General features: G+C 34.4%; 1 protein-coding gene across 2 annotated transcripts in view; it reads left to right on the forward strand.

Moving 5' to 3' along the window:
- LOC112630255 (disintegrin and metalloproteinase domain-containing protein 18) overlaps positions 1–19,511 on the forward strand; it is a 149,386-nt gene that overhangs the window by 40,360 nt on the left and 89,515 nt on the right. Inside the window, exons 7-12 of one of the 2 annotated variants that reach the window (XM_025394424.1) lie at positions 3,675–3,740; positions 8,580–8,651; positions 8,852–9,018; positions 9,754–9,835; positions 16,734–16,870; positions 18,969–19,152. In XM_025394424.1, the coding sequence (XP_025250209.1) occupies positions 3,675–3,740; positions 8,580–8,651; positions 8,852–9,018; positions 9,754–9,835; positions 16,734–16,870; positions 18,969–19,152 (708 nt within the window). The remainder of the gene's footprint in view (positions 1–3,674; positions 3,741–8,579; positions 8,652–8,851; positions 9,019–9,753; positions 9,836–16,733; positions 16,871–18,968; positions 19,153–19,511) is intronic. The other variant, XM_025394425.1, reaches the window with a different exon arrangement.

The following is a 19,511-nucleotide window of genomic DNA, read 5'->3' on the forward strand; positions in this document are numbered from 1 at the left end:
TATTGAGATTATTATAATTGTTTTCCATTTTTATGTGGTGAATCACATTTATGGACATGCATATATTGATCCGTCCCTGCATCCCTGAGGTGAAACCTTCTGATCATGGGTGAATTATCTTTTTGATGTGTTACTGGATTCTATTTGCTAGTATTTTGTTGAGGATTTTTGCATCCGTGCTCTACATACTTTGCAATAGTTTCAGTAGGATTGGTATCAATTCTTGTTTGAATGTCTGGTAGAATTTGGTTGTGAATTCCTGTGGCCTTGGGCTTTTCTTTGGCAGGTTTTTAAAATTACTGAGTCAATCTCACTGATGGTTATTGGTCTAGTCAGGATTTCTATTTCATCTCGATTCAAGCTAGTAGGGTTGTGTGTTTCCAGGAATTTATCCATTTCTTCCAGATTTTTCTAGTTTGTGTGCATAGAAGTGTTCGTAGTAGTCTTGGATGATCTTTTGTATTTCTGTGATGTCAGGTGTAATACTTTCATTTTTATTTCTAAATCTTCTTTTAATCTTGTCTCTTCTTGGCTTATGGAGCTAATGGTCTATTAATTTTGTTCATCTTTTCAAAGAACCAAGTTTTCATTTCATTGATCATTTTAATATTTTTGTTTCAATGTCATTTAGACCTGCTCCGATCTTTGTTATTTCTTTCCTTCTGCTAGCTTTGGGTTTGGTTTGTTCTTATTTCTCTAGTTCCTTGAGGTTGAGATTAAATTGTCAATTTGTGGTCTTTCAGGCTTTTTGATGTAGGTATTTGGTGCTATAAACTTTCCTCTCAGCGCTGCATTTGCTGTATCCGAGAGGTTTTGATAATTTGTATTATTATTACCATTCATTTTGAAGAATTTTTAAATTTTCATCTTGAGTTTATTGCTAACCCCAAAATCATTCAGGATCAGATTAATTTTATTGTATTTCTATAGTTTTGAGGGTTCCTTTTGGAGTTGATTTTTAGTTTTACTCCATCGTATCTGAAAAGATACTTGATATAATTTTGATTTTTAAAAAATTTATTGAGACTTATTTTGTGGCCCATCATATTATCTGTCTTGGAGAATGTTCTATGTGCTGATGAGAAGAATGTAGTTCTTGGGTAGAATGGTTTGTAAATATGTGTTAGGTCCATTTGTTCTAGAGTACAGTTTAAGTCCTGTGTTTCTCTGTTACCTTTCTGCCTTGAAATCTGTCTAGTGCTGTCAGTGGAGTGTTGAAGTCATCCATTATTATTGTGTTGCTGTCTATCTCGTTTCATAGGACAAGTAGTCATTGTTTTATGAATGTGGGAGCACCGAAGTTAGGTGCATATATGTTTAGGATTGTAATATCTTCTTGTTGGATTGATTCTTTTATCATTATATAATGACATCTGTATTAGTTTGTGCTCACACTGCTGATAAAGACATACCCGAGACTGGGTAATTTGTAAAGGAAAAAGGTTTAATGGATTCACAGTTCCACATGGCTGGAGAGGCCTCACATCATGGCAGAAGATGAAGGAAGAACAAAGGGACATCTTTCATGTTAGCAGGCAAGAGAGCTTGGGCCAGGGAACTCCCATTTATGAAACCATCAGATCTCATGAGACTTATTCACTACAATGAGAACAGTATGGGGGAAACTGCACCCATGATTCAATTATTTCCACCTAACCCCACCTTTGACAGATGGGGGTTATTACAATATTTGGGTGGGGACACAGTCAAAGCATGTCAACCTCCTTTTGTCTTTTAAAACTGTTTTTTGCTTAGAAGTCTATTTTACCGAAGAATAACACCTCCTGCTTGCCTTTAGTTTCTATTTGTCTGGAATGTCTTTTCCACCCCTTTGCTTTGAGTCTATAAGAATCTTTACATGTTAGGTGAGTCTCTAGAAGACAACAGATGTTTGATTTGTGAATTTTTTTATCCATCCTGCCAATATGTGTCTTCTAAGTGGTATATTTAGACCATTTACATTCGACATTAATATTGAGGTGTGAGACACTGCTCCAGTCATGCTGATTGTCACAAAGATGCTTCGTATTCTTCATTGTGTTATTGTTTTATAGGTCCTATGCATTGTATGCTTTCAAGAGGTCCTATTCTGGCGTGTATTGACATTTTGTTTTCAGAGGTACAATTCCTTTTAGCATTTCTTGTAGGGCTGATCTAGTAGTGACAAATTCGCTTAGTATTTGCTTGTTTGAAAAAGACTTTACTTCTCCTTCATTTATAAAACTTAGTTTTGCTGGCTACAAAATTCTTGGCAGAGTTATTCTTTATAAAGAGACTAAAGATGAATGTCACCCCTTCTTGTTTGCAAGGTTGTTGCTGAGAAAATTAAACATTTTAGTCATTAAGTATCGATTTTAATAATTCTATAATTTTGATTATTTTAGTGCACCCTTTTCTCACTCAACGTTATTTCAGTTTGAGCAATAAGTTGTATTGTCATTCAATAGTATGATCACAAAAAGCACACCAATAACAGAAAGTTTAAAAGACAAAACTCACATATTTTAGAATATTGAAAAAAAATGAGAGTCCCCTTTTTTACAAAATTGTATATATACATGTATACACAAGGAGAGCATACATAAATAGATGGATAGATAAATAAACATATATGTCTTGCTAGATGATAGACTGATAGATTTAGATGATGAATAGATAGTCTGATAGGTCCATTAGATAGATAGATAGATAGATGGATAGATAGATAGATAGATAGATAGATAGATAGATAGATAGATAGATAAACAACAATAGATATATGAGATGAGGCATACTTTACTTTCCCATGGAAACATAAACCAACCTATTTAAATAGAGGCTCTATCCAGTAAGCTTATTCGTTTGCTTTTTTACTTATTTTAACTCGGACTATTCTATTGCAGATTCAACACCCTCTTTACTCTTGTATTTGGTGGCCAGTAAATATGCTTAGATGAAAGAAGAAATTTCTCTGAAGTTTCTATGTGTGAGAAGGCACTTCAGTTTGTTAGAAATAAAGCTCATGTAAAATTATCAATAAAGTGTTCAATGAGGATGTAATAAGTGATGATTTATAGGAGATAATCATATGGGTACACAGGGAAGAACAGAATATAAAATATCAGAAATAATTCAATTGTTCCAGAAATAATTCAATTGTTCCATCAAATGACTGTGTGTGTCATTTGATGTAATGCAATAATTATTGATTGTGCTAAGATAATAATCTATAAATCATCAATTATTATTAATAGACAATTCACAGTATTTACCTGAATTTCAGTATAGACTATGTGTTCTCAAATATTTCCTATATCTCTATGAATGGACAATTTTCAGTATGCCACAGTTAGTGTTGCTTAGTCCTTCATAAGACAGTCAGTGAAAAATGTTCAAAGTGTAGATTTGTCAGCAGATGAAGACAGCAGAAGGTGTATCTTTATGTTTATGTTTTTTTCTCCTCATTCAGCATTAACAGAGACTAGACCCTTGCATTACTCTAGCAGGTTCATTGTAAATATTTTAAGCTTGAAATATGTTTTGAAGTAGAATTTTCTACATTGGAATTAATTTTTATATTTAAGTCCTCATGAAAATTTTATATGCAATTTTTTGCTGTCTTTACATGCCATTTTTTTCTGTTAAATTCAATACATGTTAACATTTTATAAATCCGTGTTGTTGTTTCTTTCCAGAAAAAAAATCTTTCAAAACTATTACCCCAATATCTGGAAATATACATTATAGTGGAAAAAGCTTTGGTAAGTATGCTTTCAAGAGGTCTTTCAAAAAGGAACTAAGTATGCTTTCAAGAAAGAACTTTCCTTCTTGCCTTCCTGTCTTCTCTCTTTTCTCTCTTCCTCCTCCTTTCCCTTCCTCCATTGTCTCCCTATTTTCTTCCTCTCCTCTCTTTTCCTCCCCTCCCCTCTGTCTTCCCTTTTCTTCCTCTACCCCTCTTTCATTCACTCTCTCCCTTTGTTCCCCTCCCTCCCTCCCTTCTTCTCCTTGTTATCAAGATTATCCTAGCCTCATCAAATAAGTTAACGAATTTTCTTCTTCTTATAGTCTCTTTGAGAATTTAGATGTTATGAGTATGACTCTTTCCACATATAGTTGAAAGAATTTACTCTGAAACCCTGTAGACCTTAAGTTTTCTTTGGGTAAATATTTTAAAGTACACATTAAATTTCTTTACATATGATATACATAGGGAAGTTTAGATTTTCTTTAAACTTGTTTTACTTTCTACAAGTTAGATTGCTATGGTTTGAATGTGTTCCCTTCATAATTCATGTATTAAAACGTAATGGCCAATGTTATGGCTTTAAGGAATGAGGCAATTCTGCCACGAAAGATTCTTCCCTCATGTATGGGATTAAGTCTCCTATAAAACAGACTTCATGCGGCATTCTGTAGCTTGCCTTTCTGCTTTCCTCCCTATGAGGACATAGCAAAAAGGTCCTCACCAGACCAGTTTGTGGTGCCTTGATCGCGGACTTCTCAGCCTCTAGGACTATGAACAATAAATTTGTGTTCTTTACAAACTACCCAATCTGTCATATTCTGTCATAGCAGCACAAATGGACCAACACAGAAGTTGGTATCAGGAGTGGGTGTTGCCATAGCAAGTGTCTAAAAATGTGGAAGTAATTTTGGTACCTGGCAATGGGTTGAAGCAGGAGCTGTTTTGAAGTAAATAATGGAAAAAGCTTGTATTACTGCGAATGGAGTATGAAGGGTGATTCTGATGAGTGCTCAGAGGAAGAGAAGGGAATTAGGGAAGTTGTGAATCTTTTTAGAGATCAGTGGTTATGAACAGTTTTTAGAAATTACTTAAGTGGTCATGAACAGAATGCTGGTAGAAATATGGACAGTAAAGGCTATTCTTACGAGAGCTCAGATGGAAGTGAAGTCCAAGGTACCGGAAACTGGGAGAAAGACCACTCTTGTTACAAAGTGGCCAATCACTTGGCTGAGTTAAGCCCATGCCGTTGAACTTTATGGAAGACAGAACTTAAGAATGATGAACTCAGGTATTTGGCAAAAGAAATCTAAGCAGCAAGGTGTTCAGGATGCTGCATGGCTTTTTCTACTTATTTATAGTAAAATTTGAGACAAGATAAATGGTTTAAATATAGATTTTATAATTAAAAGGGAAGAAGAATGTAAAAATTTGAAAAACTCGCAGCCTGGCCCTGTAAAAACAAACAACAACAACAACAAAAAACAAACAACAACAACAAAAAAAAACGGTGGAGGCAGGAGTGGGGGTGGGGTAAGTATGTATGGTAGAATAGCAAGAGTGTGTCAAGTGACCTTTAAAGAAAATTGGTGTGGATAGAGGAAGTCAGCTGCTATTTATCAACACAAGAGGAGAATAACCCCAAAGACATTTTGGAGATCTTCAAGGCTGCCTTCCTATTACAAGCCCAGAGTGCTAGGGATTTGTAAGCAAGACAAGTTAAAGAGAGAAGCCAGAATGCTTATAGGACCTTGAGACTTACACACCAGGGCCACCTCAGGTCTAAGATCCTTGCATCACAGCCAGGCACTTCTCTGCTGCGCTGGCTGTAGCTCAGCTGGGCCCAGGTGCGTCTCAGACTGTGACTTCAAAGGGTGCAGACTGTGAACCTTGGCTGTGTCCACCTGGTGCTAACTCTCCAGGCTCACAGAGTGCAAGAGCTGTGGTGGCATGGCTACCTCCACCTCTATTTCAAAGGATGCCTCAGAGAGATCCCACTAAGGCAATGTCTAGCAGAGACATAGGTGCTGGACCACCCACAACACCGCAGAACTACAGAGCCACCAGGAAGGAACGACAGCCTGGGAAAGCGGCATGCATGCATTTTCAATGTGTGAGAGCTGAAGCATGGGCTGCTCACAGCAAAGCCTTTGGGGCTCAAATCCCACCCCGGTGTGTCTCATGGGTGGGTCATGGAATCAAAGAAGATCATTTGCAGGCCCTAAAATTTAATATTGTTTGCTCTGTTGGGTTTTGCATTGGTTTGGGACCTGTTGTTCCCTTCTTCTTGACTCTTTTTTTTCTTCCTGAAATGGGAATGTCTGTCTTATGCCTGTCCCACAATTGTATCTTGGAAGCATATAACTTGTTCGATTTCATAGACTCACGGCTGGAAATTAATTTGCCTCAGGATAAATCTTGCCTTGAGTCTTACTCATATAATGTTTAGGTGAGATTTTGAAATTAGACTTAAAAGCTGATGATAGAACAAGTTAGGATTTTTTAGGACTATTTGGATGGCATGAAGGTATTTTGTACGTGAGAACGACATGAATTTTGGGAAACTAGGGATGGAATGTTAGGGTTTGAATGTGTTCCTTCCAAAATTCAGGCATTAAAACTTAATGGCTAAGGTGATGGTATTAAGGAATGGGACCATTTAGAGGTAATTAGTGCATGAGGAACTTCTTCCCTTGTGGATGAGATTAAGGCCCTTATAAAAGTACTATGTAGCTTGCTCTTCTGCCTTCTGCCATGTGAGGATGTAGCAAGAAGGCCCTCACCAGGCCAGATGCTAGCAACTTGTTCTTGGACTTCTCCACTCCCAAAAATGTGAGGAAATAGATTTCTCTTTTTTATAATACCCAGTGTGTGTTATTCTTTTTAGCAGGCAGATGGACTAAGGCATAGGTTTTCAAGTAATTTTTTAAATGATCTAAATTATCAAATTTCTTAGAATGAATTTGGAACACATTCTTTTTATCTTTTAGAAATTGGTATATTTGTAGTATCAGCATTTCTAATGTTCACCAGTGATATTGGTGGGATATCCCTCTTTGCTTTTTAGCTGCATTTTATTATTTTAAACTTATTATTTTGAAAGAACTTTAGACTTACATGAAAGTTAAGAAACAGTAAAGAGATTCTTTTCACAACTTCTCCTAAGTTAACCTCTTATATAATCATAATATCGTAATCAAAACTTAAAAGTTAATGTTTCTACATTATTATCAACCATTATAAAAATTTTGACATTTTCCCCACAAATGTCTTTTTCCTAATTCAGTCCTCAGTTATAAGATCCTACATTCCATTGAGTTGACATGTCTCTTTTTTCTACTCCAATCCGTGGCATTACTATGATCTTTGTCTTTCATGTACCTTGGCACGATTGGAGAATACATGCCAGTTATTTTGTAGAAATGCTTCTCAGTTTGGACTTGCCTGAATTTTCTTGTGGCTACATTGATATCCATTTTATGTATGACGAGAATATCCAAAAAAGACCTTTTCTTGTTAAGCTGTTGTTAAAGTAGTGTTGGTTTCATAAAACAAATTACAATGTCTGCCCTTTTCCTACATTCTGAATGAATGATTTTTGTACAAATGCCTTTACTTATTCTTTACTTATCACTTAAATATCTGTAACCATTAACTTTTTTTAGAGAGAGAGAGAGAGAGAGAGAGAGAGAGAGAGAGAGAGAGACAGGGCCTCACTCTGTCATGCAGCGTGGAGTGCAGTGACAAAATCATAGCTCACCGCAATCTCGAACTCCTGGCCTCAACCAATCCTCCTGCCTCATCCTTCCACGTAGCTGGGACTACAGGCATGCACCACAATGCCTGGATAATTTTTAAAAAATTTTTATAGAGATGAAGTCTCACCATGTTGTCCACGCCTCAGTCTCCCAAAGAGCTGGGGTTATAGACATGAGCCCAACAATTAACCCTTACAGTCCTCTCAACCTGATATTTCTTTATGGGAAGGTTTAAAGTTACAGAATCCACTTTAATAGTTATATTATTATGTATTGTTTGAACTTTACCTTTGGCCATTTTGGCAAATGCCATTTTAAGTAATATTTTCAAATTTATGAAAATGTAGTAAGTTTTTGACATCAATATTTTCATACTTTATTATCATCCTTTGATATTGTAATCTTCTTTCATTCCTGATATTGGCAATTTATATCTTCTCTCTAACCTTTTATTCTTTTTAAAAGTATATATGTTTAAGATGTATACATAGTGTTACATTTTTGTGGTAAAAATACCTAAAATCTACTCTCTTAGCAAATTTTCAGTATATAAAGCAATATTGTTAACTGTAGTTCTCACATTGTACATTAAGTCTCTAGATTTATTTATTCTACATAACCCACACTTTGTATCCTATGAATGCCATTTCCACATTTCTTCCCACACTCTGCCCTCTGCCCATTGATAACCACCTTTTCACTTTGTTTCTATGTATTTGAATATATTTGTTTTGTTTTGTTTAGATGCCACATGTAAGTGAGATCATGTAGATTTTCTTTTCTGTATATGGCTTATTTCACTTAGCATAATGTCCTCCAGATTCATCCATGTTTTCACAAATGACAGGACCATTTTCAAGGCTTAATAATATTTCTGGGTGTGTGTGTATTTTATATATATATGTATATACATAATATATAATCCATAGAAACTTAAGTCCCTTATATAAAGTAGCGTAGAATTTGCTCAAATCTACACACATTCTCCCATGTACTTTAAAACAGCTCTAGATTACTTATAATACCTAATACAATGCCTAAATATTTCATTCACATGACTCAAAATAATACTTTTATGAAAAATAAAATTTCTTTTTCAGTATGATTATATGGGATCTGAAATGATGGCTGTAACACAAAAAATTGTCCAGGTTATTGGGCTTGTCAACACTGTAAGTTTTTACTTTTTCACATTTCCATTTTCATGAAAGTTTCTTTAATATAATTTGGGTTCTATCTTGGCCAATGAATAACTTAAATACTTTTTGTTAGTTTAATACTCAAAATACTGGAACATTTTCTTTATTTTTTAATGTATCTTCTAAATGTAATAACTTATTACTTTAAAAATGTATAATAAATTTATTTTTAGATGTTTACCCAGTTCAAATTGACTGTTATACTGTCTTCCTTGGAACTGTGGTCAAATGAAAACCAGATTTCCACCAGTGGGGATGCTGATGATATATTACAAAGATTTTTGGCATGGAAACGGGACTATCTCATCCTACGGCCCCATGACATAGCATACTTACTTGTGTAAGCACAATGTTCTACATTAATAAAGATATCTGCATAAATAATTATTTTAAATTGGTAATTTAGTGAATTTATTGTGTTCATCAACTTTTTGTAAGCCCCTTTGAAAGTGTTTAAAAATTAGTAGCCTTTGCCATGGAGGTGTACTTAAAGATATAATAAAAGTAACAATAATCAATTTTGTATTAGAATAGTTTGGAGTATAAGTATTATTTCAAAAACCTGCATTTCATGAACTTATGATATTGACTTTACTACAGAAAACATATAATCCTTAGTTTATGAATGATGTAAAAATGGAGACTATTCAGTTAAAATTATCCATGATAAATTAATACATTTCATGTCTACTTTTTACTAGGAGGGATTTCGGTTTTTTCTTTTAACTATTTAATATGTTAAAATGCTTATCTTTAGGAGTGGTAAGATTGCCTCTTCCACAAATTAAAAATTATTTTCTCTTTAACTTTTGGTAACCAAATGAAGTTAAATTTGAGCTAATAAAATTATATCCATTTTAGGAGATGCAAAAGGAAATTACATTGGTGTTAAAGTGAATTGATTAAAGTCAATGATTTTAGTATTTTGTATAGTTTACTAGATATTACCTAGTTTGAAGCTTTATATATTTGCAAAGTCATTTTTAAAATTTTATGTAAAGAAGGTTTAATTTAATAAATAAGTTTACAAATTGTTTTGCCTAACTATGTTAATAAAAAAATTATAATAATGTAGTTACAGGAAACATCCTAAATATGTGGGAGCAACATTTCCAGGCACCATATGCAATGAAAGCTATGACGCAGGTATTGCTATGGTACGTAATTTTTATTCTTTGTTACATCACTATTTTTAAGCTGTATATTATATTTTATAAGTATTAATTTAAGTAAACAGTGTATAATCACTTGATCTTTTCTGAATATGTATATTCATTATTATTTTGTTGGGACAAAATTAATAGAATCTCAGAAAGTTTATTTATTTATAAAGTTCAAACACAAAGAATATTATGTGAACAAACCTTAGTGTAACCACTCACCAACTGGTCATAATGGACACAAATATTTGCTTTAGATTTTTAAATAAATAAAGCATTAGAGCAATGTTAAAGCCTCCTGCATATTTCCTCCAAGTTCAATAAATAGCAAAAATCATGAATTTGTGCTTGCAATTTTACACATACTTTATGCTATTATAATAAATATATGTATGCGTAAATGATATATATTGGTTTGGGATATTGAAAATTTGTATATTGATAAAAATATTTCCTGCATAATCTACAACCCCTAAATCATCTTTCTCAATTAAAAAATTTCATCTTTGTAACCATATAACTCCATGTTAATTTCTTTTTAAAGAAAAGTTTTATTGAAGTACAAAATATAGCATATAGATAAAATTCCATAAGTCAAAGTATATAGCACAATTAATTTTTATCAAGTTTATACATAAGTGTAAACACTACAAAGATCAAGAAATAAGATATTATCAACACTTCAGAAGGTGCTTGTGAATCATGCTTCCTCCCACCTACTATTTGTACCAAAGGAAACCGCAATCCCATCGCCCTTGTTTAATTTTACTTCTTTTTGAAGTTTATGTAAGCAGAACAGTGTGTATTCTTGTCTGCTCTATTTTGCTTAATATTATGCCTGTAACAATCATTTATGTTTTTATGGGTAGGAATAGTTTATTTATTCTTTTACTATGTATTTCTAAAAAATATGCCCTCACTATTCAAATGTGAGTATTGACTTCCTATTATTGACTTCCTATTATTGAAGTTAGAATGTAACATCCCAATAGTTCATCATATCCGTATTTTGACTCCTTTATTCCCCCTCTGTAATTATATACTTCATTTGAATTGTGTCGTACTCCCTAATGAGCCAAGCAATGAACTAAGATTAAATTGCCTTTATTGTGTGCCTTTTCATTCTTAATAAATTTAATAAGTGCATTATACTGATTTGCACAACAATTGCTTAATAAAATTATACATTGCTTCTAGTTTTCTCCTTGTTTCAGAAATTTCTTTTTCCTTTCTTGGAGACAGTCTGGAGAAATTGTCTGTTTTACCAGTCTATATTAGACTTGATGCATAGACAGGGTTTGAGAATTTTCAATCTGGTTTCCTTTGTATTGTATGTATCCCTCTTTCATAGTTTGCTCATTTTGGTAGAAATGAGCTCTTATAATTTACTGACAAAAATGGGAAGTAAATTGTGTGAAAGTTATATGATAGAAAAAATTTTAATTTTTTTTAAATTCCAACTTTTAAATTCAAGGGTACATGTACAGGATGTGCAGGTTTGTTACCTAGTTAAAGGTGTGCCATGCTGGTTAGCTGCACATATCACTCCATCACCTAGGTATTAAGCCCAGCATCCTTTAGCTGTTCTTCCTGATCTTTTCCCACCTCCCACTCCTCCAACCTCCAATAGGCTCCAGTGTGTGTTGTTTCCCCCATGTGTCCATGTGTTCTCATTATTCAGCTCCCACTTGTAAGTGAGAATATGTGGTATTTGATTTTTTGTTCCTGCCTTAGTTTGCTGAGGATAATGGCTTCCAGCTTCATCCATGTCCCTGCAAAGGACATAATCTCATTCTTTTATGGCTGCATAGTATTACATGATGTATATGTACCACATTTTTTTTATCCAGTCTATCTTGATGGCCATTTAGGTTGATTCTATGTCTTTGCTATTGTGACTAGTGCTGCATAAACAAATGTGTGCCTGTGTCTTTATTACAGAATGATTTATATTCCTTCGGGTATATAGTCAGTAATGGAATTCATGAGTCAAATGGTATTTCTGCCTCTAAGTCGTTGAGGAATTGCCACACTGTCTTCCACAATGGTTGAACTAATTTACACTCCCATGAACAGGATAAAACCATTCCTTTTTCTTCATAACCTCGGCAGCATCTGTTGTTTATTGACTTTTTAATAATAGCCATTCTGACTGATGTAAGATGCTATCTCGTTGTGGTTTCAATTTACATTTCTCTAATGACCAGTGATGTTGAGCTTTTTTCCATGTTTGTTGGCCACATATATTTTTTTTTTATGAGGAATGTCTGTTCTTGTCCTTCGTCCACTTTATAATGTTTTTTTTTTTCTTGTAAATTTGTTTATGTTCTTTGTAGATGCTGGATAGTAGACCTTTGTCAGATGAGTAGATCGAGAAAATTTTCTCCCATTCTGTAGGTTGTCTGTTTACTCTGTTGATCTTTTTTCTTGCTGTGCAAAAGTTATTTAGCTTAATTAGATCCCATTTGTCAATTTTGTTGCAATTGCTTTTGGCATCTTTTTCATGAAACCATCGCCCATGCCTATGTCCTGAATGGTACTGCGTAGCTTCTCTTTCAGGGTTTTTTATTTTATTTTATTTTATTTGAGTTAATTTTTGTATGTGGTGTAAGGAAGGGGTCCAGTTTCATTCTTCTGCATATGGCTAGCCAGTTCTCCCAGCACCATTTATTAAATAGGCAATCCTTTTCCCATTGCTTGTTTTTGTTAGATCAGATGGTTGTAGGTGTGTGGTCTTGTTTCTGGGCTCTCTATTTTGTTCTATTGGTCTGTATGTCTGTTATTGTACTAGTACCATGCTGTTTTGGTTACTGTAGCTTTGTTATATATTTTGTTGTACAGATTATTTCAACACCCAGGTATTAAGCCTAGTACCCATCAGTTATTCTTTCTGATCCTCTACCTCCTCCTACCCTCCATCCTCTGATAGGCTTCAGTGTGTGTTGTCCCATGTGTCTAGGTGTCCATGTGTTCTAGGTGTCCATGTGTTCTCACCATTCTAGGTGTCCACATGTTCTCATCATTTAGTTCCCACTTATAAGTGAGAACATGTGGTATTTGGTTTTCTGTTCCTGTGTTAGTTTGCTAAGGATAGTGACCTCCAGCTCCATCCATGTCCCTGCAAAGGACATAATCTCATTCCTTTTTATGGGCTGCATAGTATTTAGAATGATTTATATTCCTTTGGGTATATACCCAGTAATGAAATTGCTGGGTCTAATGGTATTTCTGTCTTTGGGTCTTTGAGGAAACACCATATTGTTTTCCACAATGGCTGAACTAATTTACACTCCCACCAACAGTGTATAAGTGTTCCTCTTTCTCCACAACCTTGCCAGCATCTGCTATTTTTTGACTTTTTAGTAATAGCCACTCTTACTAGTGTGAGATGGTGTCTCACTGTGATTTTTATTTGCATTTCTCTAATGATCAGTGATGTTGAGCTTTTTCTCATGTGATTGTTGGTCACATGTATTTATTCTTTTGCAAAATGCCTGTTCATGTCCTTTGCCCAATTTTTATGGAGTTGTTAGTTTTTGTCTTCTAGGAAATTTCCTTAAGTTCCCTACAGATGCTAGATATTAAACCTTTGTCAGATGCATAGTTGGCAAACATGTTCTTCCATTCTGTAGATTGTTTACTCTATTGAGAGTTTCTTATGCTGTGCAGAGTAAGAAACTTTAGTTTGTTCATTCTTCTGCATATGGCTAGCCAGTTCTCCCAGCACCATTTATTAAATAGGCAATCCTTTTCCTGTTAATCCATTCCTAGTTAATGAATGAAACTTTAGTTTAATTAGATCTCATTTGTCAGTTTTTGGTTTTGTTGCAATTGCTGTGGCATCTTCATAATGAAATCTTTGCCCCTGCCTATGTCCTGAATGGTACTGCCTAGTACCATTCTGTCTTCCAGGGATTTTATAGTTTTGGGTTTTACATTTAAGTCTTTAATCCATCTTGAGTTAGTTTTTGTATATGGTGTAAGGAAGGGGCCCTGTTTCATTCTTCTGTTTATGTCTAGTTAGTTATCTCAGCACTATTTATTAAATAGAGAATTATTTCCCCTTTGCTAGTTTTTGTTAGGTTTGTTGAAGGTCAGATAGTTGTAGGCCTGTGGTATTATTTCTGGGATCTCTATTCTGTTCCGTTCGTCTAGATGTCTGTTTTTCTATCAGTACCATGCTGTTTTGGTTACTGTAGCCCTGTAGTATAGTTTGAAGTCAGGTAGCAACCGTTATGCCTTCAGCTTTGTTTTTTTTGTTGTTTTTGATTTTTGTTTGTTTGTTCTTTTCTTACAATTGCCTTTCTATTCAGTCCTTTTATGGTTCCATATGAATTTTAAGATACTTTTCTCTAGTTCTGTGAAGAATGTAAATGGTAGTTTAACAGAAATAGTACTGAATCTATAAACTGCTTTGGGCAGCGTGACCATTTTAACCATATTGATTCTTTCTGTCCTTGAGCATGGGATGTTTTTCCATTTGTTTTTATCATCTCTGATTTCTTTGAACAGTGGTTTGTGGTTCTCCTTGTAGAGATCTTTCACATCCCTAGTCAGCTGTATCCTAGGTATTTTTTTCTTTACTAACAGTTGTGAATGTGAGTCCATTTATGACTTGACTCTTGACTTGGCTGTTATTGGTGTATAGGAATACCAGTGATTTTTGCATATGCTTTTGTATTCTAAGACTTTGCTGAAATTGTTTATCAGTTTAAGAAGCATTTGGGATGAGATTGTGGGGTTTCTAGAGATAGTATCATGTTATCAGCAAACAGGGATAGTTTGACTTCCTCTTTGGATGCCTTCTTTCCCTTGCCTGATTGCCGTACTAGAACTTTCAATAGTATGTTGAAAAGGAGTGGTGAGAGAGAGCATCCTTATCTAGTGCCACTTTTAAGGAGATATTCTTCCTGTTTACTCTTTTGCACTGTTCTGATGACAATTTTGCTGTAATTCTTACCTTTTCCTCACTATGTAATGTGTCTTCCCCATTCCTGGGCACTTTTAAGATATATTACTTTGGGTTATGATATATTAGGGGATCTGTATTAGATTTCCAGGGCTGCCATAACAAAATACTGCAAACTGAGCACTTAATCAACAGAAATGTATTGCTTCACAGTTCTGGATAAAATGGAATTCTGAAATCAACATGAACAAAGTGGCTTCTCTTAAGGACTGTGGAAAACAATCTCTTCTCTGCCTTTGCCCTAGCTTCTGGTGGTTTGCCAGAAGTCTTTGGCATTTCTTGGCTTATGGATGCATTACCCCAATATTTGCCTTTCTGTTCACATGAAGTTCTTCCTGTGTCTCTGTCACAGTATCTAAATATCTTCTTTTTATACGAGCACCATTTATACTGGAAGTACAAGACCATATTTCCCTCTCTGACCTAGTATCAAAAGTCTAGCTTTTGGTTTTTATATTTTGCCCCAAAACATGATGGTCAGCCTAGATATCATTCCTCATATTCTGTTCTGGCTTTAACTTCTTTCAAATTCTGACGCTGTAACTTTTAAACATATTTATTACAGGATAATAGGAAGGGATACTTATTAGTTTATTTTTTCATCTGCCAATTCTGTGTTTTCAGTCACATACGTACAAACATGTACACAATTTTTTTTTCTTTTAGCTGTGCATTACACAAATTTTCTAGTTACACATTTAAATTGATACAGAAAAATTAGACATGTTCTCAGATTTTTGTTTGTAATGCTTAAAGAGTTAAGAAATATATCATGATTTAAATAAATAGCAAAGATAAATAATATGAAAAACACTTCGAGTCTACACCGTTAGCAAGCATTTTTAAATATCTTCTCACTTCAAATTTATTTTTTGTTTGTTTTGGTCTTTGAGACAGGGTCTCACTCTGTAGCCCAGGCTGGAGTACAGTGGTGCAGTCAGCTCACTGCAACCCCAAACTCCTGGGCTCAAGTCATTCTCCTGCCTTCTCCCGAATAACTGGGACTGCAAGTGTGCATCACCTTGCCGGCTATTTTAATTTTTTTTTTTTTTTTTTTTGTAGAGACGGAGTCTCACTATGTTGCCCAGGCTGGTCTTGAATTCCTGGCCTCAAGCAATCCTCCTGCCTTGGCTTCCCAAAATGCTGGGATTACAGGCCTAAGCCACTGCCCCGGCCCAAATTTCTTCACTGTGATTGTGTCTGAATCTCTGGCTTCTGTCCTGTCATTTCTTCACTTTAATCATTACACGTAACTTTCCGGTAGGTCCCCATTCAAGCCCCCTATACATATACATAATGTTGGGTCATTTCCCATACTTTATATCTCAGCCTAAATATAAATTTCACAAAGATTTTCTAACTACCGTAGTTAACTACCTTATTTTATACTCCTCCATAAAATTTTCTATTGGAGTACTTTATTTACTTAAAAGCATGTGTAACAATCTATTTTTATATAGAAAGTTTATTGCAGATTACTGTTAATTGTCTTTCTTTCTATAATATAAGCTATAGATGTGAACAAAGTCCTTTTCTTTCATACATGCCATTATATTTCTACCATCTATCATAATGCCTGACACATGAGTACACTGAATTGATATCTGTTCGTTAGATGAACTGATTTAATGAAAAAGTGGAATAAATGTGTTTTATTGTATCAGAAATACCACCTGTTCAAAGCTCTAGAATTTTGGCATGCAAAATTTAAAATCAGAGACTATCATAGTTTGATTACTTGTTTCATGCTTCTTAATCAGTAAATTATGGCAGATAAATAAATGGCATACCAAAATAATTTTTGTGAAGTATGTGCAATGTAAAAAGTATTAAAATAGAAAATAAGATAGGAGTAAAAATATTTCAAGTTATGACTTGCTTTTGTTTTCACACATAATAGTTTTCTCTTTAATGTCTTTATTTTAGTATCCAGATGCAATAGATTTGGAGGGATTTTCGGTTATTATAGCTCAACTGCTTGGCCTTAATGTAGGATTAACATATGATGACATCACTCAGTGTTTCTGTCTGAGAGCTACATGCATCATGAATCATGAAGCAGTGTAAGATGTTTTCTTAATTAATTTCACTTATATTTTTATAAGGCTGTTTCCAAAATGTGATGAAGTTTTTAAACTTTTATATTCCACACCACATCGATGGCTAGAAAGGTATATCATGCTTGAAACGTTATCACACAAAAATTCTCTATATTTAGGGATATATACTATAGATTGATCTATATCTACGTCTGTGCACACACATACACATCACTGACATCGCATTCATATTCTTTCTTGTCATGCCCAACTTTTAAGCAGAGGTTTCAAAACTTGATTGCTTTGTAGCCATCTTAAATAAAAGTCTTATTTTGTAAACAATACTTTTAATTTTCAGTTGGAAATTATATGGTCCAAGTAGAAGATATCTTCTGAGTCCCTATCTATTTATCCCCTAATTTTGTGTGAAGAGATTTTAGTGCCCAGTGTTTGTAGCTTTTTGCATGAGTGTCTTGCAAAGGTATGGTAATACTTATTCCTATTAAAACAAAGTATTTTAAAATAGTAGAGACAATTTGATTAAATAACATTATTCTGTGTAATATTTCTCTTACTTTTTCATAGTTGTTCCACAACAAATGGGTGTTAATACAAGCGAAAGCATTTCTTTTTGCTCTTAAACTTCCAACTCTGAAACTTTAGAAGTTATACATTGATTTTCTTGGAGGCTTAAAGGACTACCCAGAGCCTCTGTCATCTCAGATTTTGCAGTTTAAGTATTTGCTATCTGAGACATGATTGTCTAACATAGTGCTATAGTGCCGTCTAATAAACGATTGTCTAACATGGTGCTGTCCAATAGAAATAAAATATGAGTCACATATGTAATTTTAAATTTTCTAGAAGCTTTATGAAGGAGAAATTAATTGCAGTAATATATTTTAATGGTGTATTTTATGTAACCCAGTAGATCCAAAATATTATCACTTTAACAAGTAGCCAAAATAAAAATTGTTAATTCGTTATGTTCTATTCTAGTGTAGATGTGTATTTGTGTTGGGTATGGATTGTGGGAGAAAGAACAGAGTCCAGGGTCACACCAATGTTATCAGCCTTAGCCACTGAAAGAATGGAGTATTCAGCAACTGAGAACAGACATGGTTGTGATAAGTAGTTCAGTACCACATACGGTATATTTGAAATGTCTGTTGTACATCTATTAGACATTTCTCCTAGACATACTAGTGGAAATATACCTGTGAACATGTAAATAAAGATCTCCCCAGGACTTATATTTTAGTGTGAAATTTAGGTAATATGAGATGAAATTTTGAAAATTAAAACTAATGAAACTTATTTTTACATAATGCAAAAGTGCTATATAGAAAAATATTGAAAGTGGAAGGAAAATGAAGAGGGGGCACAATTTAAGATAGTGTTGTCAAGAAAGATCTCTCTGGGAGGTAACACTTGAGCAGACATCTGACTGAAATGAAGGAAGAAAGCTTGAACTGTATAACAGAAGAGAACACTATGTAGAGGGAACAATAGATAGATGTTTAGATATAGAGATATGTAAATGCATAGATACATGGATACATAGATTTAACCACCATACCTTATCGCATTACTTTGATGAGAAAATACGTTTTTAGTTTTTAATTTGTTTGTTTGTTTGTTTTGAGACGGTGTCTCGCTCTGTCGCTCTGGAGTGCAGTGGCGCGATCTCGGCTCACTGCAAGCTCCACCTCCCTGGTTCAGGCCATTCTCCTGCCTCATCCTCCCGAGTAGCTGGGGCTACAGGCGCCCGCCACTACGCCCGGCTAATTTTTTGCATTTTTAGTAGAGACGGTGTTTCACCGTGTTAGCCAGGATAGTCTCGATCTCCTGACCTCGTGATCCACCTGCCTTGGCCTCCCAAAGTGCTGGAATTACAGGCGTGAGCCACCGCGCCCCGCTGAAAATAGGTTTTCAATGCAGTTTTTAAAGAGAATGTTAAAGATAAGCAATATTAAAATTGAATTATCGTTGGTTTAATCTCTGCTAAGGTATAGATTTTGGGGTGGCCATCTTGTGATTTATATGATTATGTATGGAGTGTTGTTTAGATGTGGTTTTATTAGCAAGGTTTATTTGCCTGAGGAATATTATTTTATTTTAGGAGTGCCAGAGGTATAAAGATTTTTAGCAACTGCAGCATGCACAACTATAGATACTTTGTTTCAAAATTTGAGGCTAAATGCCTTCAGAAGCTTTCAAATTTGCAACCATTACATCAAAATCAACCAGTGTGTGGTAATGGGATTTTGGAATCCAATGAAGAATGTGACTGTGGTAATAAAAAGGTGAGTAACAAAGATTGAAACGCGAGCACAGTTTTTATGTTTCTGATAAAACATAAGACATGTTTGTCATGGTATATATAATGATATATGCAACTATGCCATTAATTTATAACTGAAATATGAGAAAGAGGATGAGTTAAGATGTATAAATCACATTCCCACACTTCTTAAATTGAGAAGGCAAGTCTGTCATTAACACTAGGTTTGCATATCTGTTTCCAATCATGGCAGCAGATTGATTTTGAATATATTGGCTAAATAAGGTCCTTTTTATTATCCACATCTCAGTTCCTAACTCATTTGGCTTCATTCTCTATTTTCTCTACAAACTTCTACTAAATTTGGTTCAAATTTTGCCC

The sequence above is a fragment of the Theropithecus gelada genome, chromosome 8 (genome assembly GCF_003255815.1).
Source record: "Theropithecus gelada isolate Dixy chromosome 8, Tgel_1.0, whole genome shotgun sequence".
Taxonomy (NCBI): Eukaryota; Metazoa; Chordata; class Mammalia; order Primates; family Cercopithecidae; genus Theropithecus; species Theropithecus gelada.